The sequence below is a fragment of the Miscanthus floridulus genome, chromosome 10 (genome assembly GCF_019320115.1).
Source record: "Miscanthus floridulus cultivar M001 chromosome 10, ASM1932011v1, whole genome shotgun sequence".
In the NCBI taxonomy this organism is placed as follows: Eukaryota; Viridiplantae; Streptophyta; class Magnoliopsida; order Poales; family Poaceae; genus Miscanthus; species Miscanthus floridulus.
In genome coordinates, this window is record NC_089589.1 from 3,035,389 (window position 1) to 3,049,258 (window position 13,870).

Below are 13,870 nucleotides of genomic sequence, written 5' to 3' on the forward strand. Positions count from 1 at the left end.
GATGAGGAGATCCACAGAGAGGAAGAACTGGATTGTCGCTTGCTTGTGACCGGAACGCACAATTCAAATTGAGTTTCTCTTGAGTATTTTATTTCCATTTTTTTAGTGTAAAATATTTTTATTGTAAATTAGGAGGTGTACTACGACTTAAAGCCACCTGTGGATCAATGAACGACGACCACGTTTCTTGTACTACATATATATTTATATAGGAGTATTTGTATTCAGCATGTGCTGCTTAATTGGTATGCCTTATCCAGTTAGATGAGTGAATCCATATAGCTGTTGTTCTATTGGAATATACCTTTGTCGTTGCTTGTTGCTACCTGCTCATCCCGTTGTGGCTACGGATGGATCAGAGTAAAACGTACGTGGTCAGTGCATCGACCTTGTCCTAGCTTGTGCCATTGAAGTAATGGTAGAATAGTTTGTGTTGCACGCAGAGTAGATATTGACCTATTGTTTCTTAGAATATATTGTCAATTTTTATGAAATCAACATCATGTTAAAAGTACTTTGGGTACAAATCAACTCTATTGGCCTGATTTATATATATATACAGTAAACATGCATGGATTTAGTTGGACTAAGTTTTATGGGATTTGCTATTTTCAGGTGCATGAAAAATAGCATTTATTCAGGCAACGAATGTGAGCCATGAAGATCTAATGGATTAGATGTATGAATCTTGAAGCAAGATCAAAAGATCACGTTATCGCCTGAACCAAAGACAGATTTCAGGCATGTGTTTTTTAGGAAAAGTGAATTTTTATACAGTAAGCATGCATGAATTTCGTTTGACAAATCTATTGCCTTAATTACATTAATGGACAGAGGGTGTATATACATATAGTAATTCCACATTTCCACATCTCACAATGTCCTTGCTGATTTAGATTTGTCACTGATGAAACCAATGTCCAAGAAACAAATACTATGCTTGAGGACAAATGAACCGGGTTAAATCCCGAGAGTCCACGATTACTTGCATAGCATGCATGTGGACTGGTCACACACGCAAGGATCGGCATCCATGGGTGCACATGCGTGAGTGGACCAATTGAATAGCAAAACGTCATCACGGAGATACTCATATTCTAATGGCAGCAGGACGCCGGAAAGACAAACGACGGCGGCGGCGCACGTTTTTTTTTCTCGAATACGCAAAAGATTTACGTATCATCGTAATTAAGAAGAAACGTTTAATCATACACACGACACATTTCTAATGAGCGCCCTAGGGGTCCTACAGTTGTCACTGGATCTTCCTAGCAGACTGTTTCGAACTTCGATATTACATAAAAGTAAACAACCGAACCATTTGTTGTTTATTTATTTATATATATAATATATATAAGCATGCGTGCATGGTCCACACATAGATAAGCCCTATATAGGGTTTGGTTGATCCTCCCCCATTTGGTTCAGAAAGTCTCCTCACTGGAGACAGCGATTTGTTTATGCTTAGCTTGTAGCTAGCTCTTTTATACGCACAATATATAATCAGTCGTCGGGTACCTGCAGTACAAGAAGATAATGCCAACAATGCGGCTATATATTATTACTTTAGTTTCCCCAGACGGTCGATCAACCTCTGCAAACCCATTCTTAGAAGCAATCGCCAAGAAATTTTACTTATTAGCTGTAGTCGGCAGCATGGGGTCGTCAGATGCATTCTGAAGAACCTAACCATGCCTGTACGTTTGGTGCCCTCCATCCATCTGCTCCATATCTCCAACTGCTTGCCCTTCCTGATCAGATCTAGGTCATCTTATATACATCAGTGATGTGTTTGGATCCATATTCTGATGTCTCAGGCTACATATACCTTATGACATGTGCTAGTGTTAGTGCTGGTATATATAGTAGCCGTCACATTCTTGTAATAAGTTTACGGCCTGTTCGCTGGTTGGTTTCTGGACTGGTTTGGGCTGGCTGGTGCTGATTTATTGTGAGAGGAAAATACTGTTGGCTGACTGGTTTGGGCTGGCTGAAACCAAAGAGGATGTCTGAAATACGGAATTTTATGCTTTATTTTTTTTAAAAAAAAAGTGCTTGGCATAGCTCTAGCTCTGAGACCCAAGTTAGATCTAAACTTCGAGATTAAATAGTGATTTAAATAGATTAACTATAAGCAAAAAGTGATAAATTTGAAAGCTGTCGATGTACCATTATTAGCTCTAGAAACGAGATTTCTTGATGATACAAATACCGAACTCTCTGCCAAATAAGGTCATATAGTCTATAGCTTGAAAGAGATGATGGCCGATGATGAGAAAGTAGATAAGACAGGAGGAGGGTAAGGTCCAAGCCCGGTGTTGCTGAAGTCATGCCCGAGAACATAAAATAGATTATCTCGCTCTAAGCGTGCTCATGAAAAGCTAACTAGTTGCTAATGAAAGGTTTTAGAGCTTACTAGGATCTCTTTGAATTGCACCTGCTATGTCAAACGGCGGTTGATTATTCCCTTTCTAGAATGAACTAGCCACTAGCTGTTCATCATTGATTGCTTGCTGTGACGTGAACTCACTTAACAGTTGTTCTGATCCTGATTCAGCTTTGTGTAATCATGACGATATGGCTCCTAGTGTAATTGGTGCCCTGTATTCAGACAGTTTTGCCTTCAGATGCTAAAATGGCGTCCTGGAGAGCAAGTAACCGGGCCTAACTTTTATGGGCCATAATGGTCAGCGCACAGTTCTATACCACAAATGGGCCATATGGACCCAAAATTTGATCCCTACTTAGAATTAGCCATCACTCCCTTGTCAACGTGTGATCCCGTACATGCATGGGCTATAATCTTCTCGTACACTCCCTTGATAAAAAAAAAGATTCTAGCTTCTACAAATTATTTGTATTAACTTTTATATAAAATATATTGTTTATGATACAAAATAATTGTAATTAGATTCATCATGAAATATATTATTATACCTATAAGTGCAATCAAGCCCTATTACGGGTTTTGGTGATAATGACCACACAATTAGAGGACTAATGAGATTTATCAAGTTGACAAATAGGTAAAATGACAAGGAGGATTATACATGTGTTGGTGGAGCCCCCAATTACAAAAGAACATGGTGACCGATTCAAAGGCGCTTAACTATTTCATATTTTGAATTTGAGTTTAGGAAAAAGCCACACTACAAAAGAGGATATAATGCACAAGCTTTAATGTGTAACCATGAGCTCAAATACCCACAAAAATATCCTCATTACCTAGCCAAGACAGCAAGCCTTTCACTCCATCGCCTTTTGACTGTCTTTGGCCGAGCAGCAGTGCCACGTGAGCGAGGAGCACTGCCGCGACTTAAAATGGCCGTTGGGGCTGATGGGGTATTTTATTCTCTCCCTCATCCCCTCCAATGGTCACCTCGCCCATTTCCACGACTCAGCAACCAGAGCACCTCTCCTCTCTCCATTGCAAGGCTCCCAAGCTCCCAAGCTTCTCTCCCTTGATTCCCTTGCTAATCTTTGAGATTGAGCCTCCAACTTTAATTGAGAGCTGCTCCAACTGATCTCCAACTCCTAGAGCTCGTGGTTCACGTTCAAACCGATGGATTACATTTATTACTCTTGAAGCTTGCTCCTAGCCGGCTAGAGCGTTGCTCGTGGAGCTTGCCAACTTGTGTGGCAGCCCCTAGAGGTATGTAATCACCTCAATCAGCTAGTGAAATCACCTCTCATCTCAAGAGTTCATTCTCTTGACATGAGAACGAGGATAGGGTTCCACGAAACCCAAGCCTTAGTGGCTTCCTCAACAACGTGGACTTAGGCAAGCCTCAATGTGGAGCTGAACCACGGGATAAATCGGTGTCACACTTGTGTTCTTGTGATTTGCATTGTAATATTAGAGTTTGTGGTGATTATATGATTTGGTTCCAATCTACTTGTGCATAAGCTTCTGATCTGATTCAAGTGATGGAATAGGTTCAATACTACCCCAGGAAGCTCAGTAATTTACTCGATCTAGTTTTCCTTGGGCAGTTTTTGAATTGTAAGCTCATGGGTCTGTGTGAGAAGCAGTGCTGCTTGAGTGACCAGCAGTGCTGGTCCTCCGAGCAGAAGTGCTGCTCAGTTTTTTAACAGAGTTTTTAAGTTTTTGTTTTGATAGGCCTATTCACCCCCTTCTAGGCTTAGCAAGTCCTTATAATAGCATACCTATTTAGAGTCATAAATGTTAATAATATTTTTTATAAGTTTCGTCAAACTTAAGGAAACTCAATCCAAAACTAGTCATAAATGTTAATAATATTTTTTTATAAATTTTGTCGTACTTAAAGGAAATTTGTCTTGATTCAAACCCAAAATTACACCTTTTTAGAACAGAGGTAGTAAGTATTAAAAGTTTGTAGAATTTTATAAGACATAAGTGTTATAGTTCATAGCCAAATGTTGTACCTAAAACAAATTGGTTTTTATCTTTCTACTATTTCTATATTTATTTTCTAACAAAATACCCAAATAGATAGATTTACCAATTACTTTTTAAATATATTTTTCATATACATTCATAGTTTTCCTCTTTAATTTTCATGTGACAACTGTGTGTGTCTTCAATATTTGCTTGGTGAAACCACCTTGTCTTAAGGTCTTATGTTATATTAGCTCTAGTTGTACCTGCCATGACATAGTGAATCAAGATTTTTTTCTTTCAGATTTTGATCTTATTAGTTGCAACGTTTTTTTTCCATATTTTTAATTTGAAACACTACTTCTTATTGTATATTTTATTCAGAACTAAAATTTAGAATGGGAGGCGTAAGATTTCCCCAAAAATGATACCTTATCGTTTCTTGTGCATGGCATAAACTTAATTGTTCCAAAAAGTCACGTGGGAACAAAAATATTTACAAAGAGAAAGAAAGAAAGAAACGATTTTTTCCCCCAAAATCCGATCATCGCATCTTGTTACTGATTCAACTACATAAATGTAGATTATTGGCACACATGGCTTAGCAGAGCTGCTTGATTACAGTGTCTCAGCATAGCTTATTGTTGCTGCAGTCTAGAGTCCTCTTTTGCCATGTCAGAGGCAACTCAGTGAAGATGTATACAGGTATCTGCCCTCCACTCCAAATAGAATCTGACAGTCCTGAGGATGGAAGGGAACATGTGCATAACTCAATCTCATAGCTCCTCTCTAGCTACGAATATGCGCCATAACATGTACTTGGTGATCATGGCATGGTTTTACAATGTCTTGGTCAGCATATCTATCCACTAGTCTCGTACTTCGCCATTTCTGTAATTTTTGGTTACGGAGCATTTCGCCATACTGAATTTTGCCACCTGACCTGCACTATATTTCAGTCTCGATGTAGCGTCATGTGCAGTCCTGTTCTTGTTTCATTTTCATGAAGTCAATGATGCAGTTCCATCATGTAAGTTACCCATGTCGTATTGCCGACTGATGGCAACTCATTGGAAATTAGTATCAGGGAGCACACATCCATATTAGAGACACTGGATATTCAGAGAGCATAATATCTGCAAGAAGACATTCTAGGATCAATTCGATATCTAGTAACATTCAGTTCAGATCAATTACAGTCTAGAAGAGAGCATACATACATGCCAGCGGCTGCAAACCCACCACCAGTCTCAGATCTCATAATTACATTTTGGAGTAACATTCAGTTCGCAACAATTACAGTTTGGACTTAAACATTCAGACATTGAGGATACCATGGAGTAGTCTGCACCAAAGCGCTACTCTGCCGAATGCTCTGCTCTGTACTTGTCTGCACCAGCACCAAGGCGCTGATCTGCCGGTTGCTGAGCTAGCGCCGGCCTCGCCGCTCCTGCGGTCTCCATGCCTCGGTTCCTGAATGTTTATATACATATATCGTATCAAGAACATCATATTTAAGTAGTGTTTACAATTCACTGGCTGACTCATTGTACTATTGTAGGAATGGTATGGAGGACTTGGGCAAGAAGAAGGCCTGCTGTACGAATTGCAAGTGATAGAGCATTATCAGTCACGCTAGGCGATCTCAAATATTTATCTTAAGAAGTTTCAACCACTGTACTTTCTGAAACATCAACCACTGTGCTGACAAACCTTCTCAGACTCTTTGTAGTCGTACTATATCCAATATAAACGTACTCGTCAATAGCATCTGCCGGAACTCCATAATTTAGCATACAGAATGCATGCCACAGCGACTTTCTTAAAGCAACTTAATCAAAGTGAATAACCTGTATTTCTCTTCTGCACAAAGTGACTATCATTTATCTTCGACAGCATTCATAATGTGTAAAAACTAGATTATACCCTGCGTGTCGCTGCAGAGATTGTGAAAAAATTAATATGAAATTAAGTGAAGATAATATGGATACTTGCAATTAAGAGAATGGAAGTTAGTGGGATGATATGACTATTAATGAGGGATCATGTGGATAGTCAGTGGGAGGATGTCATGGATGGCTTGCATGTTGAGATAAACTTGTAGTTCCGATTAGCTTTATAAAAGATATAGATAGATCCTAGGTCATTCTAATCCTACGTAAATAAAGAATAATCAGAATTCCAGTATAATGTATATAGGATTGACTAAACCAAACAAAACATATATGTACAAACCCGCATCCAAAATTAGTAGGCAGGTAGGATCATCAGCCAAGTAATCCAGATACATTCCTGACTGCCCACCTTCTCTATCTTTATGAAGCACTACATATCCTGGAACAGAGTCGTCATGTTTTTTTTTGGACATTGCAAAAAAGTTTGCACTATTTGAGCAGCACAATAAATGAATTTGTCATTATCGTCGGATGACGACCGATTACCTTTTGGAAAAAATGAAGGATTATGACTCATACCGTTATCCACACCATCTAGATGCCCTAGTCACGCCCTAGCCGCCCTTGCTCAACCATGGCAACCCTCTCGCCAACCCTAGCCACTCATGGCCAAGCTTGGGCACCCCTAGCCGGCTGGTGGTGGCTGGTCATCCACATCCAGTGCGGTTTTGACTGATTATTTTAGGTGCGGTATCATCAGTTTTGGTCTTGGAAGGAGGTTTTTTTTTTCACTTTTCCTAAACCTGAAATCTGTCTTTTGTTCAGGCGACGACGTGGTCCTTTTGTCTTGCTTCAAGATTTGTGCATCTTTGGCTCACAGCCGTTGACACATGAAAAATAGCAAGTCCCATTTTTTTTTCTAAGACTTTTTTTCCGACCTCAAAACCAGGCTTTTTGGATTTTTAGTCAAAATGTTGAAGTTCCTCTCATGGCGAACATCATCCCCTGCTTTAAGCTAGCTTAGCTGGACATGGCCTTTGCTCAACCATGGTAAAAATTATCCAATTACCTTTTGGAAAAACGAAGGATTGTGACTCATACTGCCATCCACACCATCTAGATGCCCTAGTCATGTCCTAGCCGCCCTTGCTCAACCATGGCAACGTAACCCTCCCGTCAACCCTAGCCACTCATGGCCAAGCTTGGGCCACCACCCTTAGCCGGCTGGTGGTGGTATATCACCAGTTTTGGCTCCAAAAATAGGGCACTCTTGGATGGACGCAATTTTTCTAAGACTTTTTTCCTACCTCAAAACCAGGCTTTTTGGGGTTTTTAGTCAAATGCTGAAGTTGCTCTAATAATAATGGCAAACATCATCTCCCTGCTTTAAGCTAGCTTAGCTGGACATGGCGTACTTAGCTAGCTAATCAACCATCAGGGTCGTACGTGGAGTGTCACCGTCACTCCATATCCTATCCGATATATGATCTCTTCCTTTGACCTACTGTATCACGTCCTGTGGCCTCTTCTGGGTGTTGTGGGACACGAATCATGCTCACATAGTAGACATTTAACATAAGGCAAAATTTGCTTGAAAGTGACCTCTCTTTGCTGGCGGACACAAAAAAAAATGGAGCAATTGGCTGGTTGATACTTTTTTGTTGTTAAATTTGCTGGAGGACACATAACGCATTAAAATATTCATTTCTGGCTCGGGATGTTAGAGAAGAGCAGTGAAATGTCCTTTTTGCCCTTCCTCTTTCTTCTTCCTCTGTCCATGTTCTTCTCCCCCACGGCTCACCGACGTCGGTCGGGACCTGCGCTTGGCGCAGCGAGGCCAGACGAGAGCGGTGGCAAGGAGCCGCGGAGCACAAGGGAGCACCGGCGCCTACACTCGGCACGACGAGGCCAGACAAGGGCGGTGGCGCGTGGGACCCAGCGTGAGCCAAGCGGAGCGGAGGCGCGAGCCCCGATGTAGGTCTACGCGAGCGGCTGCGCGCAAGCCCTAGTGCGGGTCTGCGTGAATGGTGGCGGGGCGCGTGTGCTTAGATCGGCGTGCTCGCGCAGGCCCAGAGGACGGTGGGCCAAGCGGTGGCACAGAGCGCAAGTCCAGCCGCGAGGAGCAGCAACCTACGGCGGAGCACCTCACCGGTAGCGAGGTTTGTGTGGAGGGAGGCGGCCTACGCGCTTGTCTCCTCTCGTGTCGCCAGTGCCTGCGCTCCTCGCTCCCCCATCCATCTCCGCCTCTCGCCCTCGTCACCACTACCGCCGCCGGTGAGAAAGAAAAGAAAGCGAGAGAGGAGGAAGAAGAAAGGGGCAAAAAGGATATTTCACCACTCTTCTATCACCTCCTAATAAGCCATAAATAAATATTTTAATGCATTGGTGTCCTTCATCAAATTTGGCAACAATAAAAGTGTCCAGGAAATCGCTCTATTTTCGGTGTCCGTCGGCAAAGGGAGGTCACTTTCAGGGCTCGGGGGCAAATTTTAATAGGTTTTGTCCTGTATATATACTCCAATAATTCTAATAGGTTTTGTTATCCATTGGATTTTTTTTTTGTCCTAAAAGAAGAACAGTGTGATCTGGCCCCTTTCTATAGATATTTCACGTCTTTTTGACACTAGCAGTCAGCAAAAAAACTATGCCAACAACAACTGCTACTTTCCACAGATGTACGGAGATGAGCTTATCATATCATCATATATCATCTGTCCATCTAGCTAGCAAGCCTAGCTGGACGGGTCAAGATCGGCTTTGAACGACTACGGCGCCGGCTGGCCGCCAAATCTATCCAATAGCACACCATACCGGTGCAACCAGCACCGTCCGTCTGCCCGGGGCCAGCCAGATCATCCTGGCAGATGGACGGCGCGTGCGTACAAGCACTGTACACTCTGGACCAAGCTACAGCATGCACGCACGTGCCCTAGTACATGATGAGTTTCTGTGGAATCCCATGCTGACCAAGTGACCAGTTCCATGGTGGCCTGTGTGAACAGCCGTCATTCCATCATTCAGGCTATCTCTGACCACCATCATACAAGGGAAAGATCCCATCTGTCGTCACTCTGTCAGTCATGTACGTATTTGTCAACTCTACAGGCGCCTCTTGGCCAGGCACAATATAAAAAATATAAAATATTGCAGGCGCCTCTTGGCAAAGAAGGAATCCGCCCATGCATGCAGTTCCAGCCGTGAATTCGGGCTGAGAGTGACACCGACGTGCTCAGTTTTGTCAAAAGAGATGGCAATTACCAAGAAGCCGAACCCCCACCAGTTGCCGAAACATCTGATATAATGAATTAAAAATCATCATCTCCTACCGGTATACCTGACTAAAAATATGTGTGAATGACCTGGACAAACTTCATCGATCCGTCCCAAAACTAGAATTTCTTTTGTGTATAGAAAAATTCAAGGGAAGGGAAGAAAAAACGGTTTTTTAGTCGGCTGAGACTGCGGGCTGCGGCATTTGATTCTTTTTACCAATGCACAGTGATGACGGTTACCCTCTCACATCACCCACTCAAGTGTCAAATTAAATTTGTTGGCACTCACCCGTAAAGATGGCAAATACTTACCATCTCCTAAAGAGTAAGGTTTTGGTTTTGTCCTAAGTCAAAATAATTTTTATGTTTGACCAAGTTTATAGATAAAAGTAGTCAACATTTATGACACGAAAAAATTACTATGAAAATATATTTTCAGTTGAATCTAATGATATTAATTTGATATCATAGATATTGGTATGTTTTCACATAAATTTAGTCAAACTTCAGATTGTTTGACTTATTAGGAAAATAGAATGACACTCCTTGCGGGACTAAGGTAGTAGTTAATTGTCTCACTAAATTTTGATAGTTCCTTATCCGTCCGATCTTCAGTCAACGGCCGGGATCAATTTTATTTTGTACAGAAATGTTTGCCCAAACCCCAAACCATATTGTTTTTGCTAGCCGCTACCACCATTTTGTGTTCCACTTCTACACAACCACCCTACACCTTCCCTGTTGGCTCACCATCATCATCCCCAACTCCATTTGGCGAGGCTCCGTCATCCAATGTCTTCATCTCAATGTTGTGTGCATCCCTTCTTGTCCGACCACAATCAACCTTAACTAGCCACTCTAGAGTGCAACCATGGCCATCCCCAATCCAATCAACCCCCTTTCCCTCCCCTACCAGACCCACAACCATATTGTCCTCCCACATCCAGCACCAATCTAGCAACTTCCCCAAACACTGAAGCTATAAGCCATAGGGCCTAGAAGGAACGCAAAAATCCATACGTCCTTAATCCAAACTAAAACCCCAACTCTAAACCACATAGAAATTCATGAAGGTGGGTGTCACCGAAGGTGGAGCAATAGGCTCCATGACACATATAGCGCCACTAATTATTGTGATGCGAGGAATTCAATAGATTTTTCTTTACTAATCAGTCGATCAATAAATACTTCTAGCATGCAGTCACTATCGCTGACAATTTTTCTGTGATGGACGAAACCATTAGGAAAAGGGCAAGAAACAGTCAGGAATGCTGTTTTGCGTGACAGTGCCCGTCAGGGATGTCCCGTTATTGTCTCACTATTAGGGAAAATCTATCCTGGTGATCATCATGGACTAAACCCTGACGGTTTCTACTGTCATGGAAAACTTTTTCTGACATTTTTGCATGTATCGTCAGGAATTTCTTCCCTGTTGATCGGTTGGTGTACCATCAGGGAAAAATTGAACTTTCCATGTCGCCTCTGTTTGGTTTTCTCTCCTAATTTTTAGTTCCTATCACATCGGATGTTTAGACACTAATTTAGAGTATTAAATATAGACTAATTACGAAACTAAATGCACAGATTGAGACTAATTTGCGAGATGAATCTATTAAACCTAATTAGTCTATGATTTGACAATGTGGTGCTACAGTAAATATGTGCTAATGACGAATTAATTAGGCTTCATAATTTCGTCTCGTGGATTACTGACGACTTCTGTAATTTGTTTTATTATTACTATCCGAACACTCAATGTGACACCCTATGTGGTACATTTTAAACTTTAGTCCCTAGATCCAAACAGCCCAGGTCATTGTCTTCACCGTCGGTGACATACCATGAGGGAAACCGAACTTGCCAGTGGCAGAGTGTGCCACCCAGGAGTAGTCTAGTCCGACGGGAAAATTTTTGTTTTGGGTAGTGATTGTATGCATAATGATGTTTTACAACAAACTATGATTAAAAGTTAAAAAATATGGGTCATGTGGCCTACTTTAGAAGCCTTTGTGACAATTACTCAGTTAGTACCCCACCCCAGCTGTAAATAGCTGTCACACTCACACCACTGTAGAAAAAAAGACAAATCTGTAAAAGCTATAGGCCCTGTTCATCTGGCTGGAAAAAGGCTTATGCTGATGCTGACGCTGATTTGTTGTGAGAGAAAAACACTGTTATTTCGCTAAAACGGTACGGCTGATAAGTTCAAGCGAACAGGGCGATAAACTAAATCACCATATATACTATCTATCTGATGACACATTGACACATCTTAATTCTGATCCCATGGCCACGCATGATGGCTTAATTAACTAGACCTAGCCAATTGATACGCAGTTAACTAGACCTAGCTCACTAATAGTATATTTATTTGTCCTAATTAATCAAAACCGTGTGAAGACTTTCCTTCCTAGGCAAGCCATAGGAGGCAGGCCTCTTCCAGAGCAAGGATCAGGTCTCGGCCACCACAGCACTATAAAACTTGGCTTCCTCCTCTCTTTCTCCCTTTCTATTGATTCCGTCCACCTTTCTTGTGCCCACAAGCTTCCTCCTCCTCCTCTAGAAAGCTTAGCTCTCTCTCTGTCTCTGCTGCTTTTTTCCCCCCTAGTCAGGCAGCAGTGGTCCGTAGCAGTGCTTCAAGAGATCGGCCATGGTGGAGCGTAGTGTTAAATCAGAGCATGGAGTCGACCTGTTCCTGCCTCCTGGCTTCAGGTTCCATCCCACAGATGAAGAGGTCATCACCAGCTACCTCCTGCAGAAGTTCTTGAACCCTAGCTTCGCGCCGCACGCCATCGGGGAGGTGGATCTCAACAAGTGCGAGCCATGGGATCTCCCAAGTAAGCTACATACATATATACTGATTTCATTTGTTTTTTCTTTTAGATAGATAATTTTGAGCTATATGTAATGTTTCTATGTTTTTCCCCATTTATGTTGCCACTTGTTAGGCAAGGCGAAGATGGGTGAGAAGGAGTGGTACTTTTTCTGCCACAAGGACATGAAATACCCGACGGGCACGCGCACGAACCGCGCCACCAAGGAGGGCTACTGGAAGGCCACGGGCAAGGACAGGGAGATCTTCAAGCAGCCTGACCGTGAGCTGGTGGGGATGAAGAAGACGCTGGTGTTCTACATGGGCAGGGCTCCGCGGGGCACCAAGACCAACTGGGTGATGCACGAGTTCCGCCTTGAGGGCAAGTCCAGGCACACCAACGACTCCCTACGCTTCAATCCCAAGGTAGTAACGTGTGGTTCAGTTCTACTGCTACTTCAACAACACAACTTCTTGGTCGCGTGTTGAAAAATCGTGCCTTTTGCAGTTTAGTCAAGCGCTAGCAACTCAATTTTCCTTAATTTTTCTCCTTAATTAATTTGCTTGTTCAGGATGAATGGGCCGTGTGCAAGGTGCACCACAAAGGGGGCGAAGAGGGCAGCAGTACGAAGAAGGCCGCCGCCGGCGAGGAGAACTACTCCTCCGCCGGAACGCCCAACGTCAGTTCCGTCGAGGCCGTTGAAGGCGACGAGTTCCTCGTTGACTCCTTGCTGGATTACTTCAGCTACTTCAACTCCAGCTTGCCTTTGCCCCCTAGCACGACGACGACCATCAGCGCCGCAGCGCCGCCGTACAACGCGGACTTGTATCCTGTTCACACCACCACCACCACCGCCAACGCTGGATTGACGACGACTACGAGTACTTGCTTCGTCGGCCTGCCGACTGACGCCAGCAACTCACAGCACGCGGCGGCCGTGGCCAACTCAGCAGCAACTGCAACGAACAACAACGACAGCTCCTCCTGGAACATGCTTCGCCATGCGCCAGACCAACAAGCAATGGGGACGAACTACAGCTTGCACCACCAGGCAATGGTGGCGAAAGCTCTAGGCGGCGGCGGCGTAACCTCTCCGAACTTCGCCGCTGGTTTGCCGAGTTCGTCGGTGGCGGCGGCCGGCCGAATTGCGCAACATAATTCCCAGAATGTTCTGCTGCAGCAGAGGCTTGCTGGGAACTACGGGGGAAATTATGCTGCAGGTTACCATACAAGCAAGTAATGCTGCTGAAAATTTAGTGATGGATTGTGTTAGTAGTTGTGTGGCAGTTTTGTTGGTTGCTTGATTCATTATTAGTCTGGTAGCGAGAGGACGATGCGTAACAGTGATTCCGTTAGTTGGTGAGGATTTATTCCTTGTTATTAGTTGGTGCTCATATATATACTTTTATACGTGACACATAGTTTGGAACTTGCTATATATAGTTTTGATATCATTGCCGGATACATATGTTACATGTCTTTTGTACTAAACCAAAATTGTGGATCGGAAGAACACACTTATATATCTTT

General features: G+C 43.0%; 1 protein-coding gene across 1 annotated transcript; it reads left to right on the top strand.

The window, feature by feature from the left end:
* The first annotated feature begins 12,051 nt into the window (after window positions 1-12,051).
* Window positions 12,052-13,870, top strand: LOC136487505 (NAC domain-containing protein 45-like). Its single transcript, XM_066484625.1, has 3 exons — window positions 12,052-12,364; window positions 12,476-12,765; window positions 12,912-13,870. The coding sequence occupies exons 1-3, from the start codon at window positions 12,178-12,180 to the stop codon at window positions 13,578-13,580; spliced, it is 1,146 nt and encodes a 381-aa protein (XP_066340722.1). The 5' UTR covers window positions 12,052-12,177; the 3' UTR covers window positions 13,581-13,870.